General features: G+C 47.5%; 1 protein-coding gene across 1 annotated transcript in view; it reads right to left on the minus strand.

Annotated features, from left to right (window-relative positions):
* The window catches only part of SLC22A4 (solute carrier family 22 member 4), a 43,200-nt gene extending 25,514 nt beyond the window's left edge, over positions 1 to 17,686 (minus strand). Inside the window, exons 1-3 of the mRNA XM_081136358.1 lie at positions 16,479 to 17,686; positions 2,358 to 2,461; positions 902 to 1,056 (exon numbers count right to left, since the gene is read on the minus strand). Coding sequence (XP_080992484.1) covers positions 902 to 1,056; positions 2,358 to 2,461; positions 16,479 to 16,871 — 652 coding nt within the window. The 5' untranslated portion in view covers positions 16,872 to 17,686. The remainder of the gene's footprint in view (positions 1 to 901; positions 1,057 to 2,357; positions 2,462 to 16,478) is intronic.
* Between the last annotated feature and the right edge of the window lie 8,860 nt (positions 17,687 to 26,546).

Consider the following 26,546-nt stretch of genomic DNA (forward strand, 5'->3'; position numbering starts at 1 on the left):
ATAAGGATATATTATCACACTAGACTTGATGGGATTTGGTGTCTATTGTCCCAGCGGTGCCCTTCATCTCCCCTTCTCTTACCTGTTCAGAGAGCAGGTGGGCTCAGAGAGCATGTTAGGGACTCCCACTCCTGTGGACTCCCTGATCCACCTGCCTGGAGCTCACCTCACTTCCTCCCAGGAAAAGCTGGTGGGGACCCTGGGGGCCTCCTCATGGTCTTTTTGGCTTGAGCCTGATATTCCAAAAGCAAGGCTGCTGCTAGGAGACAGGACTACTATCAGCAAAGAGGCTAGTCCTGCACACAGCTGATATGCTCTAGGGGTGGGCTCTGACTCAGGGTGAGAGCCTATCTGTCCAGCGATGGCGGGCTGGCACTGATCTCCTGTCTGACATGTGCCTCTTCGACCTGTGTACTGGTCACACCAACTATCCTAAGTCCCTCCATGGGCTATGCACAGCTGCCAGGAACACTCTTTTGCCCTGTCCCAGGCAGAAGTCTCAAGGAAGTCTGCAGGCAGCTTTCACAGCTCAGATCACATGCATCCCTAGGCCATCCCTCCCCAAGACCTCCCACTTTATGTCTCTCCCAAGCCCTATGCTCCTGATATGTGTCTCAGTAATTATGTGGCTGGTTCCCATCAGCTTGAGCTCTTATCTACCACCACGTTTCAGGACCCAGTGAGGGCCTGCCTTGCCCATGGCTGGATCAAAGCACCTGTAGCTACAGTCCCCCTCCCACACACATATCCCAGGCTGATCCCATCTTAGAAGCACAGCTCATGGGTTGAGGTGCTTCCTTCTGTGCTAAGAGCACTCCCTGTGCTCTTTCCGATGCCCCCTCTTCCTGGGCCTCTCAGAGGGTTGGAAGGAGAAGCCCCAAGGGTCAGAAGCCATTCCTACCTAGTATGAAGGCGACCACATAGTTGGAGATCTGGCCCATGCCGACAATGACAAATAACACGGTGAACATTTCCCAGCTGACGGAGAAAATCTGCAGGAAGCTGAAGCCAGTCTGCACAGCCATGGTTGCAAAGAGGACGCTCTTCCTGCCAAACCTGTAGAGTACAGAACAGCACAGAACATGGCACGTGCAGGTAGGTCACAGCAGCACTGCAGCTCCGGCATGCGGGAAGCGCTGAATCAGGTGTCTCTGTAGACTTTATTTTTTTGGGGGCTATGACAGGCTTTTCTCCCTGTCATTCACATCCTCCCAGGCTGTGGCCTCAGGCATCCATCTGCCCAGGAGTTATCTTTTGAAATTCTAAACCTCCATATTTCAAAAGCGCAGAGCAACTTATGCAAAGGCCACGTGGAAATCACTTGAGAATAATCCACAGGTAGAAGCTGCCAGCACATTTCTAGAGGGTAGATACAGCACAGATTGCAGGCACATCTAATATCAGTAACATGGGACTTCTATCAGCCCAGAAACAAGATCCCCTCTATGGCAGTGTCTTCAACCTTGGCTGCACTTGGAATCACCTTCAAAAAATACTGGTGCCCGCACCTGCCTCCCGAGATTCTTATGTCTGGGATGCAGTTTGGACATTGGGATTAAAACAATTTTTCCAGGTGAGTCTAATTTTGCAACCAAACTTGGGAACCACTGCTCTGTGGGACGTATAGCTTCCAGCCATGTTCATTAGAGATCCTGTAGTTGGCTTAAGTCTTAATTTCACATTTTGTTATAGTGACCAATGGGAGGAATGGAGCACGGGTGTGAGCAGAACAGTCTTCCACCTCATTTTCCAAACTCAGGTCTCAGGCTGTTGAGCTTGGGGTCCCAGTGGGCTTTGTAACTAGGAGAGGCACAGCCACCCCTCTGGGAGTCTTCCCCAGCACTGCCATTTAGCACTCCCACCTTCCTGCTCTGTCCCCACAGAACATTCAGGGGTCAGTGGGCACTTCTCCTGGAGCTGTGATGCTGTCTCCTCCAGACTCTGAGCTTCAGGACAGTTCTGTGGCCCCTGTGCCTGGGCAGAGGCCCGACCTGCAGCAGAAGTGGTGCACAGTTAGCAAGCGGTTGCTTGCTATCTGGCCCTGACTCTGGGCTGATGGCTGTTTGTGGACAGGTGATGTCATCGAAGACTTAGGGATGGGTTGGGATGCAGTGGTGATAGCAGCGTACTTTTTGGAGGGGTTTGGTAATATGAGGACTCCACTTCCCATTGGGTCCCAGCCGGGGCTGAGGGTAGGAAGAACAGGAGACAGCATGGCTCCTCCTGTCACTGGCTTGTTGGCCCAAGGGGCCTCTCTTTCTCTGGGTGGAAATACCTTGAATTCAGTCCAACCCCAAGACAGGCAGGGAATTGACAAGGGGCCCTATCCCATCTCTCCCCCCTCCTAGCCTCCTTACCTGTCTGAGAGCTGCCCGGACACGAAGGAGCCAAGGAGCACGCCTACGAAGAACAGGGAGGAGGTGAGGGGAGTCTTCCAGTCTTCCTCACACACCAGGTTCCACTGCCAGGGAAAACAGCGTGAAGTGTGAGCACCACCTGCCAGCACGCCCAGCCCCAGCCCAGCAACCAGGGTAGGCTAGCCACTGTGCAAAGGGCATAAGCCTCACAGCACTGGGGAGGACTCCTGACTACCTTTTCCTGGGGCAAGTCACTGTCCTCCCTGAGAACCCCCTTCCTCTTCTGAAAGGGAGGGTGATGCCTCTGGCTCTGCTTACATCGCACAGTGAGAAGTGAGCTGAGGCCATCGCTGTGACTGGTGACCCTCAGCTGCAAAGTAGCATGAAGCAGAGGTGGCATGTCTACTTCAGAAGGCATCACAGCACAGAAGGAAGGTGTTAGAAACTCCTGAGGGGCAGGATGGTGGGAATAGCCACTTGGTCCAGGTGTTAAAGTTTCCTCTGCCTTGTTGAAAGTATAAGTGGTCTTAGGGGGTCTGTGATTATATGCTCTGAGCAGATTCCTCCAGAGAACCCTGTGCCCTATGGTCCATTCACACCAGAAGCCTGGATCGGGCCCCACTGAGCTGGAGGGAGTATATGTACCTTATCTCCCATCTACAGTACCCCATGCTCATTCCTACCAGCCTTCCCAGAAGTGGGGCCCTCCCATTCCCCAGGGCCCATGGGCTGCTATAACCCTAACAAGTTCCTGCTGGTTGATACATAGAATGAGGGTTTCAGCCAAAGTTCCAGTTCCTCCCAGCTCTTGACTGAAGTTAATTCAGCAAAATCTCAAGAGAGGCTGCAAAAATTTCAACATATGTTCAATGAACTTTCATTTATTTAAAAAATAAGCAGGTGCCAATGAGCATTTAGGGGCTGTGGGTCAGGAGGTTGTTGTGTGTGGCCAGATGATCAGTCTAGAGCAGCGATTTAAGCTGTGTGCCTTGGCACACCTGTTTGCCACAAGAATTTTTAAAACATGCAGTACCTGACTATTTAGTCAGGGGCACTGATCTCTTTTCCCTTAGATTGTCAAATTAAAAAATGACAACAGCCAACATAACCAGAGCCATCTGGTGTAAATGAAACAAAATTATACCTTTTTTTTTTTGGTCAGATCGGCCAAAAATGTATTTTTGGGGGTGCCGCAGAATTTTAGTAATCAGTTTATGTGTGCTGTGAGATGAAAAAGGTTGAAAATTGCTAGTTTAGAGAAAAGACACCCTGCCTCTCACCCCACTCCCATCCCAGCTCCACTAGCTGGTGGTGATGCTTCATGACTGTCTCAAAGCAATTCAGTTCTCAATGCTCACAACTTCCCTAAAACAGATTGAAAAATGAAGTCACATATTTCTGTCACACCTCATTCTGCTGCAGAGAGAGGTGTGTATAAGATCAAATCCAAAAGAAAAGTGTGAAACAAAAAGCCAAGGGAATTGGGGCAAACAGAAAGCACAGGGGAGAAGGGGCTGCAAATAACCAAGCTGAGGGCAGACTGACCAGCAGCTGTACCGCCCAGGGGCTGCCTACTTGCCAGGGAGGCCCTGAAACCAGGCTCTGAGCACCCCAGCCGCTCAGCGCTCAGGACCATAGTGCACACAGGGACAAAGTCGTTCTGCAGAAGCTGACTTTTTCTGAGGATGGAGAACTGAGAGAAGTCCCTCCTAGACACTTCGTTCCACAAAAGGGGTCACTCTGTGATGTTGAGGATAATGTCCTTGAGAATACCCCCATCCTAAAGATAATAGCAAGATTCATGAGGCAGCCTATCTTGGTGCCCATGATGCTGGCCACAGGCGGGATGGTTCAAGCATAGCTCTGCCGAAGAAAAACGCTGTGGCCCAGGAACTCAGCTCTCTATCCTTCAGGCACAATCCAAGGAGAAATCTGAAAACATGCCCAAAGTAGGGTTGCTTCACCTACAGTCCCTGAATGGGCTTCAGGGGAAAACTCACAAACTCTCCAAAGCTGTATGGCCAGATTCCTGGGCCTGGCAAGTCCAAGGATTGGAAAAGATAGGATACGCACCTGAATTAATGGCCACCCGCTTCCAAAACTCACTGGCCAAACTGTCAGAAAAGAGCTTGGGATCTGTTCTAACACACAGTAAGATTAGCAATCGAGATTCCAAAGCCTCATGATGTGGAGTGTGACCCATTCTGCAGAAGAATAAACTGAGGCTCTGAGACTGGGTTTTGTCTGAAGTCCTAACAAGTAAAAGGGCATGTGAGTTACCAACTCAAGTCTCTGAACACAACCTTGTACACATCTCCTGCTTTGGACATGAATTCCAAAGGCTGGACAAAATGAACTTCCATCCCATATACTTCAGCAAGGAATGTGACAACAGGACTAGGGGCAGGAGGCCTCCACCACAGCCTTCAGCCTTGGACAGAGCCAAGAAGACCTCAAGCTTGGTAGGAGTATTAATGTATCCATTATCTCAATCATCACCACTCCATCTGCCGGGGAGCAGAAAAGCTCTTCTAAAGATAATGTGGTCTCTCTCCTTGGTTTTTTGAACTTTTTCTGTCAGGACTCTGCCTTAAAGAAGGAGAGATAAGACTTAGAGACAGACAGGAAACGCTGTTAGGTGTGGAGTTAGGCATTGCATGAGCAAAGGTTGTGGGCAGGACTGGCTACCTAATTTGAAGGCCCCGTGCAAACTAAAAATGCAGGAACCCCCTTGTTCAAAAATTATTAAGAATTTCAAGACATTAATATCAGAATATGGGCCCTGCGTGACTGCACAGGTTGCATGTCCATGAAGTTGGCCCTAGCAGTGGGTTGATCTTGCTCTCTGGGGAATGGAGCAGGGGAAGAAGTTCTGATTGGAGTGCTGGGAAGGGCGAAGCAAGGACCAGCTCTCCATCATTCTCTTATTGGAGGTCATGCAGCCACGACTCTAGGTCCCCCTTCCCTCCTTGAAGAAGGGCTCAAGAAGCCCTGTCAATATCATGCTACACAGGAGGCGTCCATGTGTGCACAGCAGCACCTGCCCCAGGCCCATGCAGGCTGCCATCTACCTTTAGAGGTCCTGCTCATACCCAGCAGAGAAAGGCAGCTGGACCTCAGGGCCACCTGTGGTTGGCTTCCAGGGCTAGGCCCTCTCTCGAGGAGTTGCTGGACCCAAGGAGTCTTTTTGCAAAGCTGCAAAGGGCCTGGTAATAGGACACAGGATTGGCAGACAAAGTTCCAGCTGTTGCTCATGGGGCTGCAGTTTAGTAAATCAGCTGTCAGCCTGAAAAAGAACCCTTTCCTCCATGGGGCTATGCCTGAGGAGTTCAGGTCCTGCCTGTCCCCAGACCCTTGGGGTTTGAGGGGTGTTTTTGGGGATCCCACTAGTCAGGGCCCCAAGGAACTCTCTGTGTTTAACAGTGACATCATAGGCTCAGTGGGAGACAATCTTTTCCTTGATGGGGTGGATCTGCGCCTTGGGTCTCTGTGCATGCGTGCGTGCGTGCGCAACACACACACACACACAGACACACACACACACAGACATCTACAGAACAAGATCAGAGGTGGCGTTTCTCTGGACCTGTGCTTTCAGGTCAAACACTAACATTTCTGAAACATAACCCCCACCCCCACACACCTCCCCTGGACAGAGAGTGGAATGTGGGAACCAACTGGCACAAGCAGTGCAGAGTGGGGCCACTGGATGTGCCCTCCCAGGGTTACTGTGCCCTTCTCTCATCCTCAGGGTCTCAGACCAAGATTTCCCCAACAGAGCACAGTGAGCTCCATGTAGCTGGACTACCTAGCCTTCACTTCTGCTTTAAGAAATAAAAACCCAGGTCACCAAGTAAAAGGGGACGGGAGGTCACTCTTGCCCTAGAAGGATGTGCCTCTCATCCTTCCCAATAGTAATAACGGGAATGACAACTACAGTGTATTGAGTGCTGTGTGGACTGTATTGTCTCATGGGGTCTCAAAGTTGCCATGTGAAATGGGTACCCTCTTTATCCCCACTTACAAATGAGGAAATGAAAGCACAGAGCATTGAAGTGAGCAGCCCACATTCTAGTGGATTGGTAAAGGGAATTGCTTAATCATTTATCCAACCGTCATTGAACACCTGCTCTGGGCCAGACTCTGTGTGGGGCACAAAACAGACATGGTTGTTGCCTCCACAAAGCTCAAGGTCAAGCATACTTTATAGGACAGATCTGGCACGCACACGTGCATGCATTAGCCCAGCAGTCCTGGTCGGGCCCCTGTGCCCTTGCTCTCTGGCTAGAGCAGAAGAGAGGCACCCCCTCCTCACTCTCCTCCACATGGACAGAGCTCTAAAACCTGGACCTACTCATATAATCATTTGAGATAACTCATGCTTGCACAGGCTGGGCACATGCCGGGTGCTTCACAAATTGCTAATGAAATGTTGAACACTTAGGAGTAATGAAAATAAGTTTGGAAAACACGTGGTGTCACACTCTGTCCTTTGAAAATCATCCTCAACCTTGAACTCTCCGAGTAGTCGAAGTTTTAGCCTTTACCAGAGGCATAAAGGACCTTAAAGAACTGCAGAGAATGGAAAACTTTGGAAGGCAGCCTGATGTTGAGCAAAGAGCACAGGCTCCCTGGGTTCTGCCACTTATGGCTATGTGGCTTTGGGCTACTCATCCACCCCTATCGGCCCGCTTTTCATCTTCAAGGAGGAGACAGTAATATTCCTTCGTGGGGATAAGGTGAGCATTGGACAAGAAATGTAAGGAGAGTGTCTGATGCAGTGTCTGACACATTAGAGGCCTCATTAAAGGGCACTGCCTTTCTACCAACCTCACACCTTTGTCCTAAGCAAAACCATAACTTAGAACAAACAGCATGAATGAATAAGCAAAGCAGGTTACACTTAAACCTGACGAAGCAAAAGAGATGCTTAGAAACAAGAACTTTGTATTCAGTGACCAAAAGGCTTTTACCATAAGGCATAAAATCCCTCTATAAATGGACTTTAATCTCAGAGATGAATATAAATGAAAAATTAACATTGATCCACTTAAGAGTGAAAAAATACATTCGATCACAGCCTTATTTTCCATTCACCGGAAACTAGGAAGTAGTAGTTAGTTAATAATAGAATATACATCACCCCAATTTCTTCTCTACAACTTAGTTGCTATTTGAAGCTGAAAACTTCTTGACCGTTGGGGAAAAAGAAGCTGGCTATTTAATTATTTTTGTTTATAACAGCCATATTGACATATGATTTACATGCCATAAAATTCACTTTTAACATGTACAGTTCAGTGGTTTTTAGTATATTATTCACAGAGTTGTGCAACCATCAGCACTACCTAATTTTAGAATGTTTTCACCATCCCTGAAAGAAACCCTATACCACTAGCAGTTGATTCCCATTCTCTTCCACAGGACCTGGCAACCACTAATAGACTATCTTGTCTCGATGGACTTTCCTATTCTAGACATTTAATGTAAATAGAATCATGTACACTTAGTATTTTCCACTTAGTATAATGTTTTCAAGATTCATCCATGTTGTTGTAGCATGTGTCAGTGCTTCATCCCTTTTTATAGTTGAATAATATACCATTGTATGGAAATATCATATTTTATTTAGCCATTCATAGGTTGATAGACATTTAGGTTGTTTCTACTTTTTGGCTATTATGAATAATGCTGCTACAAACTTTTGTGTACAAGATTTTGCATGGACATTTGTTTTTATTTCTTTTCAGTATATATGTAGTGGAATTGCTGAGTGATGTGGTAAATCTATGTTCAGCTTTTTGAGGAACACCCAAACTGTTTTCTAAAGCGGCTGCACCATTTTACAATCCCAATAGCAATGAATGAGGATTTCATTTTCTGCCTATTCCTACAAACACTTGCTATTGTATATCTTTTTAATTTTAACCATCCCAATGGATGTTCAGAAGTATGTGATTTTGATTTGCATTTCCGTAATAATAATATTGAGCATCTTTTGTGTTAAATATGTAGATCAACTTGGAGAGTGTTGCCATCTTAACAATATTGAGTTTTCTGCTTCATGAACAGAACATGAGATGTCTTTCCATTTATTTAGGTCTTGACTTTTTTCAAACATGTTTTGTAGTTTTCAGAGCATGTTTTGCATTAAAAAAATTTTTACTCCTAAAGAACTTCCTTTAGTATTTATTGTAAGGAAGTACTGCTAGCAAAAAATTATCTGTTTTTACGTATCTGGGGATATCTTTATTTCATTTTCAAAAGAAAGTGTTGCTAGAGATAAGATTCTTGGTTGACATATTTTCTCTTTCAGCACTGTGAATATGTTATCCTACTGCCTTCTGGCGTCCATTGTTTCTGACGATAAATCAAATGTAAATATTACTGGGACCCCCTTGTATATGACGTCATATTTTTCTTGCTGCTTTAAAATTTTTCTTTTTGTGTTTGTTGTTCAGCAGTTTTACCATGATATGTCTGTGTGTGGAACTCTTTTTGTTTTTTCTGCTTGGAGTTTGATGAGCTCTGACCTGTGTAGATTGTTTTTCATCAAATTTGGAAAGTTTTCAGCCATTATTTCTTTGACTAGATTTTTTCTGTTTTTCTCTTTTTTTCCTCCTAGTATCCCATTTTGAATATGTCGTTGTGCTTAATGATGTTCCACATTTCTCTAAGGCCCTGTTCATTTTTTCTTCATTCCCTTTTTTCTCTCTCTTTTTTTGGATTGCATAATTTCTACTGTTTTGCCTTCAAGTTTGCTGATTCTTTCTCCTGCCTGTTCATATATACTGTTAAAGCTCTCTAGTGCATTTTAATTTCAGTTACTATATATTTCAACTCCAGAACTTCTACTTAATTTTTACACATAAATCTAATTTTATGTCTTAATTGGTATTCTACATTTGATGAGACATTGTCATCATACCTTCTTTTACTTTTTTAAGTATGCTGCTTTGAAGTCTTTGTTAATATGACATCTGGGCCCTTTCATTCAGTTTCTGTTGTCTGCTTTTTCCACTGTGTATGGATCATATTTTCCTGTTTCATTGTATGTCTTGTAATTTTTTTTTTTAAACTGGACATATTAGGAAATCCATTGTGGAAACTCTGAGCATTGAACCCCACCCACACCCTAGGGAGGCTTGTTTTTATTTGCTTGTTGATTTGTTTAGTGATTTGGCTGAACTCTTAGTGATGTCTGGTTTTCCTTCAGTGTGAAGCCTCTGATGTTGCTCCTCAGAGGGCACAGTGTTGGGCCCATGCAGAGACAGTCACCCTGGGATGGTAATGGTTTTAGCAGGGCTCTTTTTGACTGTCTCTTTCCCTGATTTTTCTATTAAGCTGTCTGCCTTTGCTGATATCACACCCAGCTGATAGTTTCAGTTTTCAACAATGCCCTAGCACATAAATCATCCCACAGTCTAGTTCAATTAATTCAAGTCCCTTTCCAGGATTAGTTTTCCAGGCAAGTTTTTAAGGTTTGTTCTGACTCTAGAAGGGATCTTCTGAGCTGTTTCTTTTTCTGGTTGCCACTGGTAAACTAGCTGACCTATGGGTTAGCTTGTTGCTCTAATGGAGCTCCCATCCTCCTCTTCTTTATCACCACAATTTACACTGTTTTCAACAGCACTCAGTCTTCAACTTCTGCACACTCTTTCAAATGAAGTTATTTTCTGTAGGAACAGCTTCAGAGCTGTCTGTTCTAATGGACTACCTTTCCGCGAGCAAAAATCTGTGAGCTCCTGCTCCAGAGCTGAGGGCAGAGAAAGCAGCCCTCAGAGTGACACCCCTATTTTATGAGTTGAATGCTGAGTGGAGGTGGTAGCCTCTGTCTTTTCAGCCTCTCTCACCATGGAACCTCCACCCTACAAGTGAGCTGGGACAAGGGCAACCAGCCCCCCTCTACAAACAAGCTGGGACAAGAGTCCCAATATTCTTAACTTATGGAACCTGGGGTAGAGATGCCACCATATGAATAGGGCTGATTAGAAGATGGGATCCTCCAATCTGCTGGCTACATTCACCAGGAATTAAGCCTCTGTAATTTGGAGTTCAGGGGATTCAGGTGGGCTAAACCTTAAAATGTTCTCAGTATCCTTTTTTCTTCATATTGAGGTAAAAAAAAAAAAATTAACCATAGGTGGAGAGGCCTCAGTGAAGAGTTCTGTGGTCATCAGAGGTTTACCCAAAGTGAAAGATCCAGGGAGTTTGAGTGGGATGGTGGGGATAGCAATGGAGAACCTGAGGGAAGGAGAAGGAGCACTCAGGGACCTGGCTCTACTCTTGAATCCCAGCATGGACTCCATCACAGCTCTACCAGGCTTCACTCTGGGAATGTGAATGGAATGGGGTCTGTGCCACTGTGAACCTTCTCTATAGTCCGGTAAACCACTAGCCTTGGGCTGTCTATGCCAATTGCTAGGGCACGTGAGTCAACCTAGCATCTCCCCAGGGCCTCCATTCTCTCTGCACCATTCTGCTCCAAATGGGGATCCTTGCTTAAAACTATATCAAGTTTTCAGATAATAAGGCAGGCCTGCATTAGCTTTGACTATAAACCAATTTGGCTTATCAAAAGGGACAAACTATAGTCCTTTCAGAGGCCCAAGGCATCTGCAGCTCCTTTGATGAGCCCTGCCAAAGCCTTGTTTTTTGACAACCTGCCTCTTGGACTCTGTGTGAGGGTTCTGCTGCCCACCAGGAGGGAGAGACAAAGTCTGTTTATCCAGAAACTTGGCAGGAGGTATAGGTGAAGCAGTCCCTGGACAAAGGCATGCTCTGAGATCCTGATGGCCATTGTCTGGAGGAACATAGCTGAGAGGCCACAGGCAAACTGTTTGGGGTGAGACAGCTGATAAACAAACAGGGAAGCACATTCAGACCAGAGCTAAGGAGTGCCCCTGAGCCTCCTTTATTTGTTCTCTAGCAAGATCTTTCTGAAGCACTGACTGGTAATAAAAGTCTTGCTAGTGCTGGGGGGAGGCGGAGGTCCCCACACCTTACCCCCTTTGGAATCTGCCAAAGGGCAGGTCTGAGTGTGAACTTGGTTAATATTCAGGCTATCCTGATAACCAAGCTGTCAGTCTCCACACTGGCCAGCAGTATCCCAAGACAGCCTGCAAGCCTGATGGAAAGAAAACAGCCTAAGCCTGCCTACTGCTCAAAGTCTTCACCTTTGCCAGAGCCCAGCCGGGCCCAGCCAGGCCCCAGGGGAGGCACATTCTGTTTGTTGCCATATGCACTCCCTGGTGACCAGCCAGATGCCAGGCTCAGTCTGTCTCATTGTTACCTTATTTGCTGCTCCCAATGCCTCCCATAAATGTTCTGTTAGCAGAGATGAGGCCCCCATGTTCTTACCTCCTAACTTTGGATTGTGGGTAGAAATCAGTGTGTCCTGCTCTGTCCATCCATACCCTGACCTCAGGTCCCAGGAAGGATGCACAAGGCTAGTGCTTCTGAAGGTCCAGGCCCTTTGCTGGAGATTCTTTCATGCTTAAAGTCAAAACCACCAGCAGCTCCACCCACGGATTTCTAGAGGAAGCACCTAGCTGCTGGAAAGGCTAGAAGTCTGGTGAGGAAGCAGCCCTGCCTCAGGCCACTGGTGGCTACCCACAGAAGGCTGGTCCTGCCCCGGCTGGTGGCTCAATTGGCTGGAGCGTCATCTCGTACACCAAAAAGGTTGTGGGTTCAATTCCCAGTCAGGGCACATACCTAGGTTATGGGTTCAATCCTCCATTGGGGTGTGTAAGGAGAGGCAACCAATCAATATTTCTTTCTCACATTGATATTTCTCTCTCTCTCCCTCCCTCCCTCCCCCTCTGTCTCCCTCTCCCTCTAAAACTCAATAAACATATCTTCGGGCAAGGATTTAAAAAAAAAGGAGAAGGCTGGTCCTTACTGAAACTAGGCTCTCTCAGGGCCTCTGGAGCATGGGGCCAGAAGTGGTGCCTGGCTTAGAGGTGACTGCATAGTTGTGGACTGAAGGGAGTCAAGGCTACCTGATGTTCCGTAGGAAAAGAGGACGTGTTTGAGGCAGGAGCCAGCCCACACCTAGACCCTAGCCAGAAGCTAGCCTCGCCCCTACTGCTCAGCCTGTGGACCTTCTGATGAATGGAGGCCCCCCAGAGAGCAGGGCGTGTGCTGCCCTCCCTGCTCCTTCAGCCTCAGGGCTGGAGGCCTCCGAACTTCCTCACACACAGGGCCTCTGCCCTCTGGGATCTGTGCCCAAGGAGACTGTTCTCAGCGCTGCAGGAGGCCTCAGTGAGAAGCAGATGGTCTGGGATGTTTGGGGTCCCTTCCTTCCCCAACAGAAGCGCCATTTTCAACCTGTTGGGCCAGATTCCACCCGTTCCTGTTCCTGCTCCCGTTCCTGTGGTGACTGGCACCCCTCCTCCCTGAGCCAAGCACAGGCACCTCTAGCCCTGACTCCAGAGACAGACGAAAGACCTCACCCTGACATTTACATTCTTTATCCTTCAAGTGAAAAATAATTTGGGTCAAGCTGGCACAACTGAAGCAACAGAATAAATAAGGAGAGTATTAGATTATAACTCATGGGACAAAATAAGTATGTGTGAGTCTGTACTGATATAAAGCAATAATTGTATAAATAAATAAGTGGGAGTGAAGGGGAAGCTCTTCTTTGCAGAATTCTGATTGATAAATTGGAAGGAATGTGGAAGATGCAAAAATTACCACTAGGCAAGTGCCACAGAAATAGTTGTTTTAGTTGGAGAAAGAGGATATTTGTATAGTCTCAAAGTATCTCCCCCAAGATAGTCATTAATTATAAAGAAAAAATAGTAGCTTTACAATGGGGAAACCCAGCAGACACCAACTTAAACAAGTGATCAAGGTTAACATCACCAGTAACAAGCCTTATCAATATCATGTACCCACTGGTATGATGTCCTGAGGAAACATCACTTCTATGGTATCCTTACCAAAAACTCACAGACTCAATCTCATCGTGAGACAAATCACACAAATCCAAATTGAGGAACACTCATCAGAATAACTGATAGACTCCTAAAAAGTGTCAAGGTCAAGATAAGGAAAGACTGAGGAAGTATCACAGATTGGAGGAGACTAAGGAGACTTGACAACCACATACAATGTAAAATTCTGGACTGGATCCTAAAACAGAAAAAGGACATTAGTGGAAAAACTGGTGAAATTTGAACAAGGTTTGAAATGTAGTTAATAATATTGTAACCTATGTGAATTTCCATAATAAATGAATTATGGTTATGTAAATTGTGAACATTAGGGGGACCTGGATGAAGGGTATATGGGAATTCTCTGTGCTATTTTCGCAACTTTTCTCTAAATCAAAAATTATTTCAAAATAAAGTTTAATAAAAAGAGATTCTTAGTTACGGCACAGGACAAATAAATCGGACTTCACAAACAGCTCCTGAGGAGGGAAACTACCGCATACGCATATACACACACAGACAGATGCACCCACATTTCATTTACCCATTCATCCACTGATGGACACTTGGGTTACTTCCACTTTTTGGCTACTGTGAATAATGTTGCTATGAACATGGGTGTACCAAATATCTCTTCCAGACTCCGCTTTCAATTATTTTGTATATATATCAAGAAGTGGTACTGCTGGGTCATATGGTAATACTATTTTTAATTTTTTGAGGAACCGCTATACTGTTTTTCATAGTGCCTGCACCATTTTACATTCCCACTAACAATGCACAAGGATTCCAATTTCTCCACATCCTTGCCAACGCTTATTTTCTGTTTTAGGGTTGTTGCTTTTGGGGATTTTTCTTGTTTTTTAAAAAAATGACAGCCATCCTAGTGGGCGTGAGGTGATAGCTCATTGTGGTTTTGATTTGTGTTTGTATTTCCCTAATGATTAGTGATGCTGAGCACCTTTTCATACGATTGTATCCCCTTTTATGGATAAGAAAAGCGGGGCTTTGAGCAGTGATGTATGTAACATGCTGAAGTCAGCCAGGTGGTTAGCAGAGGAGTCAGAACTAACCATCCAGTCAGACTCCAGACCTCCTCCTGTGTCACCAATTCTCTGGGGAGAGCGACCCCACCCTAGTCACCCTGGGGCTTCTCCCACCTTCCTCCCAACCACCAGTGCCCAGTTGCCTTTTACTTTACTCCCACCACCCAAAAAGAAAGCAAGGAAGGGAAAGGCTAGTGAAAAAAATCCTGGTGTGTGTGTGATGAAGTCCATCCTCAGAGATGCCCACAGACCCCATCTCTGTGAGCAGGGCACAGCCGGGTAGCTATGTACAGGGTAGCTATGCACTTGGAGATACACAGCTGCCCTGTACCTCCAAGTACATAGCTACTCACCCTGACACCTGAGGTGAATGAAACCAGCAAGGAAGGGAAAAGAGACGGGTCACCACAGCTGTCAGGGAGGCCTGCAGCCAGGGGGGCCAGATCCAGATTAGCTGCTGATGACACCTCCAGGAACTGAGGTGGGATGAGCTGGCCCCCTGGGCCAGGCTGTAGGCACGGGGTGGGCAAGCACTAGGAGGCCCTGTTAGTGGATCAAAGAAGTATGGCCACCTTAGGGCCCAAGGTAGGCATGGCACCAATGCCAGTGGGAGCCTGAGGTGGTCCATAGGCTGAGCCCACTTTCCACAGGTCCTGTAGATTCTGCAGCCACCACTCCTAGTTGGCCACCAGTCTCTGCCAAAGCAACTCTCATACCTTTCTCACTAATCTTCCTGCTTTTTATAGCAGCTATAGTGAGCTCTTTCCAAAAACACAAATCTGGCCATGTTACACCTTGCTTAGAACACTATTGTTCTCAGAAGAAAGTCAATTCCTCTACCTTCCTACAAGGCCCACTGTGAACTGGCCGCTCTGCAGGCATTTCTAGCCTTTCTTGTCATCTTCTCAGCTCCACTCACCCTGACCTATAGAATTCCATTCCCAGAATCTGCCATGTTCTTTGCCTGGATAAGTCCTGCTCGTATTTCCAGACTCAGCTCAAATGTTATCTCCCCTTCTTGGAGTATTTCCTCACCCTGTTATCCCCACAGAGAGGGTCACATGTCACAGAGAAAGCCAGTCAGGGTTTGAATTCAGACTCCAGAACCCTGTTACCAACTAGGATTGATGTTAGCCCTCTCTGTAACATGGCCAGTGTGCTCCATGGGCATCTGAGCTCTGAGATGTCTACAGCCTAGTGCCCAGCACAAAGCCAGCCGTGGTGTCTGATGATTGTCACATTGTGCTGAGGGAAGGAGATAGTAGAGGTCACTCTCGGGGTTTTCTTCAGAGGAACATAGAGCAGAGGAGGGTCCAGAAGCTGGGGAATCCTACCTGCCCAATCAATAGCAGGAAACTGGTCTGTGAGGATACCCTCCTCAGAAGGAAGCGTGCCCTGACCCAGCATCTCCTGGCCCTTACCAGATGCAAAAGCAGGAAATGCAGGGTGTGAAGTATGTGTGTATCCTGACTTCTGAAACTTGGAAAACCTACCACCAAATCACTTAGGATGCTCAGGGTCTAATGGCATAAGCTGGAGCCCCTGTCCACCACTGGGCCCTATGCTCAGAAGGATCTGTGTCTGTCTCTTCAAAAGTGCCTTGGGGGCATGGTTATTGCCTCCTTTGCATCCAGCAGGCATCAGGAGGACCTATGCTCCTTTCCAGAGAAATTGGAGCCTCAGGATAGCGCCCAAAGCCTCACCATAGGCATACGGCAGAGCAGTAGGCCCCCTGATGCTTTGAGAAGTCTGTGTGGCCATGAACAGGCAGACCTGCCCATTTGTGTCTGCACTTGAGCTCAGCAGCGTCCCCTACACCCTTCTTTCTGCCTGTGCAGAACTTGGCTCAGCCTGTACATCTGGAAAGCCTGGAGCTGGGCCTCTCTAGGGCAGCATCTAGGCTCTTGAGAAACAACTTCATCAGTTGTGAAACTCTAAAAGGAAAAGACAGTTGGTGATAATACTCCCTTTTCCATCCCATCCATACTGGACAGAAAGGTCAAGAACGAGCTTAACGTGCGTACCGTTCGCGTGGGCTGCACACCTGTGTTAGAAGCATGGCCCAGGGGTGGGCCAGCCAGAGTGGGGAGTCTGGAAGGGGACTGGCACAGACGGAGCGTTGCTCACACACCCACCTCGGTCACGATGGTGGACAGGTAGACGTCCTGGCTGAACTCCCAGCCATCCAGGCAGCTCTCCTGCTCCAGCTGCTCCAGATCCACGTCGCGCCCCGGCTCCAGCCCGAGCGCCGAGAAGTTGGCGATCGCCGCGAGCCGGTAGCGCCGGCAGTTGTGAGGCACCTCGCGGCCGTCCTGCAGCCTCCGCGGGACGCTGTGGTTGCGCCAGGCGCGGCTCAGGTTCACGGTGTCCGGCACCCGGCAGCGGTGCTCCGGGGTTCCTGCCAGGAACACGACGGACATGCCATTGAAGCCGTTGGGGATGATGCTGGCGCTGAGCAGGAAGAAGATGAGGCGCTGGAAGAGCCCCCACTCTCCCAGGAAGGCGGTCACCTCGTCATAGTCCCGCATGCTGCCCGCCGCGGTTCGGCAGCTTGCTTCCAGGAGGTGATGATAAAAGCGTTCTCCGGCGGGTGTCGCGCGGTCGAAGGCGTTACCGAGGGTGTCAGAAGGTTCTGGGGGCGGCAGTCTGCGGAAATTGTGACGCGCGACAGGGGCCGGTTCCCCAAAAACCTGCTGCGGGTGTCGGAACGTTCGCGGGATCTGGACGCAAAGCTGGAAGCCACCGTAGAAACTCGGGACCACACCCCCATCCCCGCGAGGGCAGGGGAGGGCAGGGGAGGGCGGCCCCGCAGGCTGGGGTGGGGCTTCCGCGCCGGCTCCGCCTCGCGTCCCGCTCCCTGTCTCCAGCGACCCCGGTGTTGACTCTGCAGGAGCCTGGAGCACAGAGGCGCCACCTGCGTGCGGGGAGGAAGCTCGGCTCCGGAGCACTCCGCGTCCCCTCAGACCCCGAAGTGCCGGGCAATCCAACCCCAGCCTCCCAGCTGGGCCCCAAGGAGAGCGAGCAAAAGGGAGGAGCTGAGGCTGGAGGGCAAAGTCTTAGAGAGGTCGGCTCCCGGCCCTCTAGGTCGGCGTCTGCCCCTCTCCCGGGGCAGGGGTCCTCCGCAGTCCCTTCTATCCCGAGTCAGCTCGGGAGCCTGGGCAGGGCGCGCGCGGACGGCAGCCCGCGGAGCCGGCGCGCCGGGCACCTCTGAGGGCGCCGAGGCGAAGGCGCGCCCTCTCCTCTGGCGCGCGCACGCAGCGCGAGTGGTCCGCACCCGCTGACGGGGCGCTCGCTCCCCGCCGGCCTTAGGAGCGCTGGGTTCGGTCGCCAGCCGGCGGCGTCCGGAGAAGGCCTTGGGGACAGCCGGGAGCCTCACCTTGAAAAGGGGAAACAGGCGCAGAGCCCGGAAGGGATGGGCAAGGTCACACTGCGTCAGAGTAGGCTGGGACGAAGGGAGGTGGGGGGCAGGGGTCGTACCGGGGTCCTGATGGGCCCCTAGAGAATGCAACACGAAGCCTGGCCCACTGTGAGAGCGCTTAATGGAGACGCTGCTGTCACCACTCCTAGATTCTAATTTTGATCCCTTCCCTCTCTCCACACCCCCGGAGCTCTTTATGGGGCGGCTGCCAGAGCCTTCTGGACTGGAAGGCCTCCTATTGGCAGAAGCGACCGCCCCCACTCCAGGAACTGGGAGGGAGGAAGGGAGGAGGAGAAGATCCAGTTTGGAGCCCAGATCTAACAGGTAACCAGAGCAGGGACAATCGTCTGCTCAGTGTCCAGACCTGAGTCCCCTCTGCTGTTGTCAGCTGGCCTGGGGTTGCTGTCAGAGTCCTGGGGTTCATGAGGCAGATGAAATTGACAGGCTGAAGGAACCACCTTTTTGGAGATTTTGTACCAGTGTGTTTGCTTCTCCAGGCCCTGGTTAAGAGGCCGAGGGACATTTCTGCCTCTTTTTTTTTTTTGTGTAGCCTCCAGTCTTATCTCTCCTTTTAGCCTGGCTTCCCACCTCCTTGACACCTCAGTTTCCTCCTCTGTAATAAGACCATATGTCCTGATGTGCCTGGACAGCTCTGATTTATGCCTAGTAATCCAGTGAAACTATTAATGGCTCTTCCCTTTACCTTTAAAAGTATCCTTCTTTGAAATTATAAATATATAATGTCAGATCCTCAAATTCAATGTCCTTTTGTTATAAGGTTGATGAGGGGGAAAAGTCAATTCCCAGCCGGGGCCACTGTGTGGTGTGGTGTTTTCACATCTCCCCATGTCTGCATGAGTTTTCTCCAGGTCCTTCAGTTTCCTCCCACATCCCAAAAGTGTGCATATAAGGTTAATTCATGTGTCTCGAACATCCCAGTCTGAGTGACTGCGAATGTGCGTGTGTGTGTATGTATGTGTATGTTCCTGTGATGGAAGGGTGTCCTGTCCAGGGTGGGTGCTGGCCTTGCATCCTGAGCTTCTGGGATAGTCTCTGGCTATCCATGACCCTGAACTGGAAAAAGTGGTTTGGAAAATAATTATCTTTCTTGTTTTTGTTAATTTTTCTTAAGTGTATGTGTAGCTCACATTTACTTATATGTTTACTATTAGAAGTGTTTGGGGTCTTTATTTAGAAGTTTGGTGATGTTTTTTGTGGCCAGAAATACATTCTGGGAACTTAACTCTTATTTATATCAATTAGTCTAAGGTAAAATTGGTTTCTCTACACGTTGTTTTGCTTAAAGTTGAAGTTTCCAAGAACCTATTGGTGATGTTAAGTGAGTGCTTACTGTAATGTGGTCACTATCTTACTTAGCTTGGATTTCATCTTCCCCTCTTCCTCAGTAAAAAAGGAAAGTCAGACAAGAACTTATGTGGGGGTAGTTTATTTTGAGTAGTAATCCTAGGGAAAGGAATGATGGACTGGGGAGAGCAAATAGGGAAGGAGGGAAGGTCAACACAAGACTGTGTAATTGAGCTGGTCACTGGGCATGACCAGAATTAGTCACAGTGCTGTGCTGAGACATATTGGAGCCAGAAGCCAAAGGAAAAAATTAGCAAATTTGATCCTATCTTTACTTAAAATTTTAATATTTTGTTTATATGGATTTTATACTGATTTTGATTTTTAAAAATATATTAAAACATTATTAACTTGATTATTGAATTTCTCTGTGCCCCCTTAAATGTTGCACCGGAGGCAAGTGCCTCACTCATTTCACTTGCCTTAGACTTGTCTCAATTCTCATTGCTATGGGTGACTGGGATTCCATCCCCCTGGGACCTTATAAGAGCTACATAGAACGAGAAGGTATTTGTTTCCTAGTTCTGGCACCTTTGGTCAACTCCCCTGAACTTTTCCAGGTTGCACATGTGTGAGAGCCACACAGTATCATTCAAGTAAACTATTTGCCATTGCCCATGAGTATATGTAAATCCATATCTTAAACCATTTTGCCCTCGATACAAAATGAATGCCCAAGTGCACCACTTACAGCTGGGCCCATTGGGAGGATTTCCCTTGGCCATTGTCCTTTAGGACCACCCCTAAGTGGGGCTGTGTTGCAGTAACAATCCATTTTTTGGCTAGTATCAAACTAACCTATCTGTGAGTTAGGCCTGAGTATATATATTTTTTTCCTACCAGTTGGTTATAGAGAACCATCCCACAAGACCATAGTTTCGAATTAAGGGAGAAGTGTTAGTATAGCTAAAGTAGGTGACATAGGAGTTTGAGCCACCTGTTCATTAAGTTACATGAACCTTATGGACCTACTCAGTCCTGATCCTGGCTCTATCATTTCTATTATAGGATGGATTGCTGATGTGCCTGCTTAATCTTATGACTTGATAGACTCTCATAATACCCAACTCATACTGGACATCTCTAGTTTCATACTCTTGATGTCCCACTGCCATAGCTGCTTTTCAAAAGGCAAAAAGCTCTCTGCTGCACAAGGCATGACCTTGCTCTGGAACCTTAGAAATCTGTACTGAAACTCTTTTTTTAGGATTAACGAGTCTACCCAGCATCCATATCACCACAAACACCTCTAGCACCATTCTTCTGCTGGGTCATGTGGACCAAATGGCAGGGAACCTTGCGCTATATTTGGACACACTGTAGAGCTAGCTCTCTTGCTCTGGCCTTCACTGGCACCCAATAAGTGGGTCAGAGTACTATTCCCACCAAGCATTATGTCTTTTTACTGGTGGAGGGTACAGGGTACAACAACTTGTCTTTACCTTACTGGGGATGACTTGGCATGCTCTAGACTACTGGATCCCTGGTAACTTAACCAATTTGCTTCAAAATAATATGAGATGGAAGAAGTGAGTGAAGATATAGATCAAATAAGATTGGCCATGATGGTGGTTCTAGGGGTTCCTTTTACTAGTCTGTCTACTTTTATATACATTTAACTTATCCCAGAATAAAAAGGTAAGAAAAAAGCTTCACCAGTAGAGCAGGCCCGAATCTCCATACTCTGCCCACCCCACCCCCATTGTCTGGCATGCAGTATCTTACTAAGACATCTAGAGGGCTTCTTCAGATTAGCATTATGCCATCAATCAAAGGCACTAAATACTATATTGTGAAAGAGATCAGAAGAATTCACATGGCCCAGGGGCAAGAAAGTAAATAAGCACTGCTATTTATCCCACATAAAAGCAAACAGCTTTTTTGTTTCTATGTTTGTTTGGTAATCCTCGCCTGAGGATACTTTTCCATTGATTTTTAGAGGGGGGGGGGGAGGGAGGGAGGGGGAAGGGGTAGAGAGAGAAAAAAACATTGACTCTCACACACTTTGGTTGCCTCCCACCCGGAAAGGGGCAGGGACCAAAGCGGGAATTGAGTCTACAACCCTGTAGGTGCTCTTGACTGGGAATCAACCTGCGACCCTTGGTGACCCTTCTTGGTGGGTGGGTGGGTATGCCAACCACTGAGCCACACTGGCCAGGGCAAAGCAAAGAGCATTTGTTCTCCCATAATGAAGACAATTGAGAAGAAAATCTTTGATGTTAGTGCTTATCTTTGCAATTCCTCCCAGGATGTGGTTTTACTTCTGAGTTAATAAATTGGTCAAAACTGTGAGGGTGTTAGAGGCTTCCATTTGGTCCTTCCTATCATAATGGCTCTTATTTAATGGGATGAGATAAATGTTAGGGTCTTGCCAGCTGCTAAGTTTATCTATCCCAGTTATGTGTTTAGGGATCAGGGAGCTACAGTGTGAATCTTTTAAAATTTTGTTTTGTTTTTTTTTGGGGGGTGGTCATTGATGTGAGAAGGAAACATTGATCAGTTGTCTCCCATATGCACCCAACTGGGCATGGAACCTGCAGCCTGGGTATGTGCTCTGACCAGGAATCAAACCCACCACCTTTTGGTGTATAGGATGATATTCCAACCAACTGAGCCACCCCGGCCAGGGCTAAGTATGAATCTTTAGACCTATTAGACCTGCTTGCAGGAGAACTCATTTACCACCTGGCTTTCATGAACCTCCAATCTAACTGGGGGGGCCATGATAGTGTATCCCGTCCTCTGGCATTAATACCAACTCATATCCTGAATACAACAGCACTTGAAAGGTCTGGGTCTTTTCTTCAGGACACGGTTACTCTGGTAAAAGGCCACTGCTGGGGACTGAATTGTGTCCCCTCACATTCATATGCTGAAGCCCTGACCCTCAATGTAATGGTTATTTGCAGATGGGGCATTTGGGAAATAATTAGGTTTAGATGAGATCATGAGAGTGGGGCCCTCAGGATGGGATTAGTGTCCTTCTAAGAAGAGACACCAGAGAGCTTGCAAGAAGGTGGCCATCTACAAGCCAAGACTATCTTCAGGAACTGAATGAGCCAGCAACTTGATCTTGGACTATCCAGCCTCCAAAAATGTGAGAAATAAATTTCTACTGTTCAAGCCACCCAGTCTGTGATATTTTGTTATGGTAACCTGAGCAGATTAAGATAACCTTGTGGGGAAATAATTATCATATATACTTTGGGCAGTGTGGGGAAGTTCCTTCTTATGAGAATTGGCCTCCTTTCCAATCAAGAGGCTCAGAGCCTGTAAAGTGGCCTGGATCTGGGAAGTTTATAAAGAAATACTATTTTCCCCTGGGACAGCTGACATCAGGCTTCTGCTTACTAGCTCTTGATTTTGGGGGTGAGGTTGTTACCCAAGTAACATACAGCCATCTGCCCATTTATTCAACTCCTAGGAGCACCATGGTCCTTTAGCCATCACAACCGACCCCATGGGTTGAAGCAGTCTGATTGCCACTTTGATCTTATAATTATATCCACCGTACCTCTGTTGATTCAGTGTCACCATCCAGCCTCTGCTATGCTAGAGTCCTACCATCTCCACTGACACTAAGCATCCTTTACCTGTGCATTTTGTATTGCCTCAGTGAAGGGAGTGTCCTCTGGACTTGGCTTGGGTGACAGGTTCTCTGGTCTAGGATGATAAATACAATCTAACATTCTCACCCTCCTGAGCCTTCTGACTCCTCTGATACTCTGTCAAGAAAGTTCTAGCATCACCACCTCATTTCTGTAGGCCATAATTGTACCCAAGTTTCAAAGAGTCATCTCAGAAGCATATGAAGGTGGTTTTATGTATCCTTGTTTGAATGTTATACCTAGAATAATGAGAGAGTGCTCCGAGGTTGATGAATTTCCACGCGTTACCCTTGTTCCTACCAGAACGTAGGTCCTGTCATCTTTTCAATTTGTATGCTATTTCCCTGTAGGTTAGGAACTATATCTCTGCACTTAGGCTGAGACCTAACCATAGGTATTGGTCTGGAGGCAGTGAAGGGAGATAGAGGAGGATCTAAAGGAGAATAAGCAGTATCTTTGGAGCCACTTGCCTCAAGAGGAGTCTTGGCAGGGATTCCAGGCAAGGAGAGGCTTCTCTCCTATAGCAAGGGGGGTGAGATCTGCTGCTAGCCTTGAAAGTTGAGGGGAATTCTCACACAATCTACCCAAATGTTCCTATTCCATGTTCCAGGGTTCTATGCATTTCCTATCAGGGCCATGACTTTGTCATAGTAGACTCACCAAAGCTGTGCATGCAGCCTTTTTCTGGCGGATCTCCTACCCTTTCAATTAAATCCTAGGCTTGATTTCTAGCACAATCTGCCCTGTGGCCGCAGGAGATGGGGGGCTGGAGACCTCCTGTCTTACACAGTGTGCCTTGAGTTTATAGTTGGCTGACCTGGATCTATCATTTTTTTCTTTAAGGCTTCTAAATCACTTGATAAAAGCTAGTTAACTCTACGATCCTTATCATCACCATTGTCCTCATGACCCTTACAATCACCCTGTTCTAAGAGCCATAACTGGGGTTCCTCATCCTTGGCATATTGAAGTTTTATGCCAGATAATTCCTTGCTTTGGGGGTTGTCCTATGCATCCGAGCAGCATCTCTGGCCTCTGTCTACCAGATACCAGTAGCACTCTCCCCTAGTTGTATTAGAATTGTCTTTTTAAAAAATGTCTTCATTTAGTCATTGCTAAATGTCCCCTGGAGGGTAAAATCACCCCTGTTAAAAAGCGCTGACACAAGGCAATGTTTTAGTTTCACTTGCATAATAGTTTCACCTGGCGTGGGTAAGAGTTTTGATAACTGCCTGCCAGAGATTATTATCAGCCCATTTACCAGCAGCAATGGGGTCCTTACCTCTGTTAGAAAGGTTAATGTTCCCATTCTGGAATCCCTTTTTTGTAAGTCTGCCTTCTAAACTGCTTCTATTTGGGAATAGACCTAAGAAAACAGGAGTAAAGGACTCAGAGGAAAGCAATTACGAGCTTAGGGCTGTTTACAGATGTGGGAAATTAGGGGAATGTGTTTCAGAAATGTCCATCTAAAGTTCAGAAGTAGGCAACATTGATCCATAGGTGTCTATCCCTCCCTGGTTCGGGTGTGCCCCATTGGGTGTTAACTCTCCCACACTTCCAGACCCCACCTGCGTGAGTGTTGAGGAGGTATCTGTAGGTGTCCCATGCCTCAGTGTCCAGAAGTCTGGGAGCAGAAAGTGCTAAGTTAACAGGGCAGCTGAGATGGGGACACCTAGGAGGAGTTGTTTGCCACAGCAGTGGCTGGAGTAAATAGTATGCCTGGAGACTCTGAAGCCATGAGTCAAATGCCTGTCATCCTACTCATATAGGACCAGGGAGGACCCAGGCTGTGGTGCCCCTCACTGGGTGCTGCCCAGGAACATGAGGAAGGCAGGACCCTGGCAGTCTCATTCATCCATTCGACTCCTGCCTCCGTTGTTCTAGCCAAGAGAGCCTGGAGTCAACACTGTGGGTCAGGCGGGTCCACAGGCCACTCCTGGCACCGGAACAATCCAATCTAGCCCTGACAATTGCCCATATAAAAGTCCTAAAGCATATGAGGGTTGGAAAGGTTGGCAGAGGCAAAACCACCCCTGACCTTAAAAATTCTTAATTGTTAAACAGTTTTAGATTTCATCTGAGATGATGGAAGTCAGAGGGAAAACCTGATGCGATTTCTGTTTTTAGAAAGATCCCTCTGGTGGCCAAGTTGAGATTGCAGAGGAGGAAGCTCAGGGTGGAAGCAGACAAACCAAGGAGGAGTCTGTCAGTGTCCAGGAGGGTGGTGGTGGTAGTGGCCAAGAGATGGATTCCAGAGCTCTTAAGGAGGTGGCAAGGAAAGGTCTTGATGACCAATCAAATGTGGGTTGAGGGAGGGGGAGAAGGCAGGGAAGATGCCAAATCTGGGGAACTGGATGGATGGCTGTGTTTTCTGTCTGCGATGGAAGCACAAGAGTTAAGAATAGGGTGGAGAGAAGATGATGAGGAAGGTTTAGGATATTTTGAGTTTGAGGTGTATTTGGGACATCCAAGCAGAGATACCCAATCAGTCAGAGGTCTGCGTTGGAGACATAATATGGAAATCGTCATGACTACAGAGTGCCTGGGGCCTTGGGCATAGTTCTTTGAGGCTGAGGTCACTAGAGAACAGAGCCAGTCAGGGTTTCCAGTTGGAAGCAGGCTCCAAAAACTGATGGGAAAGCTGGATATCCTGCAGGGATTAGCAGGAATCTGTTGTGGCGGTGGTTCTGGGTACTGGGAAGTTTACAAACCAAAGTGAAGTCCTAGCCCGGCCGGGCATGGCTCAGCGGTTGAGCATCGACCTAGGATCCAGGCGATCAGGGTTCGATTCCCAGTCAGGGCACATGCCCAGGTTGCAGGCTTGATTCCCCAGTCAGGGGCATGCAGGAGGCAGCTGATCAATGACTTTCTCATCACTGATGTTTCTATCAATCTCTCCCTCTCCCTTCCTCTCTCTGAAATCAATAAAGATATATTTTTTTAAAAAAAGGAAAAAAAGTGAAGGCCTAGCAGGGCAGTCTCGAGCCTGTAGGGCAGGATCCAGCCCTTGGCTGGGCCAGGGTGGCTTCTGATCTCTGTTCTTCCAGACAAAATCCAGGGGAACTACGTGAGACTGCAAAAGGAGTGCAGGGGCAGTTTGGAAAGAGTCCCAAACAACACAAGCCACTCTAGAGAATGAGCATTTGAAGAAGAAAGGAGGAGCTGGGCTAGAGCCTTGAGGAGGTTGGTGCCTCAGGGACAGTCAGGAGAGTGGACAGGAACACAGGCTGAGAGGGCACAGCATGGTGTAGGAGGACAGGGCTGAGGGGTAAGAGACTTCTACCAACCAGGCCAGGCTCCAGCAATCAGAGATAGAGCTCTGGGGGCTGGGAGGGGGCCATACCAGGCAGGTTCTTTCCTATTCTCTATATATCTCTCTACCTCTCTATCTATCTCTCTATATTTCTCTCTCTCTCTCTCTCTCTCTCTCTCTCTCTCTATCTCTATCTCTATCTCTATCTCTATCTCTATCTCTATCATCTCCATCTCTATCTCCATCTCTATCATCTCTATCTCTATCTCTATCTCTATCTCTATCTCTATCTCTATCTCTATCTCTATCTCTATCTCTATCTCTATCTCTATCTCTATCTATCATCATCTAATAATCTTGACAGCTCTAGGAACCACTGAGGAGCTGGTGAGCAGCCAGGATAGCCATTTAGCAGAGATTATGACCTAACTTCAGGAACAAATCAAGCGGGCATGGGGGTGGGTTCATGTGTGCCGGAGTTTATGATCAGGTATTGTAGGCACCAGCCTTGTCTACACTCTGAGCCAAAGCTTCAGGGATCATCTTGATTCAGTCCAGC

This window comes from Miniopterus schreibersii (assembly GCF_964146895.1).
Source record: "Miniopterus schreibersii genome assembly, chromosome: 4".
Taxonomy (NCBI): domain Eukaryota; kingdom Metazoa; phylum Chordata; class Mammalia; order Chiroptera; family Miniopteridae; genus Miniopterus; species Miniopterus schreibersii.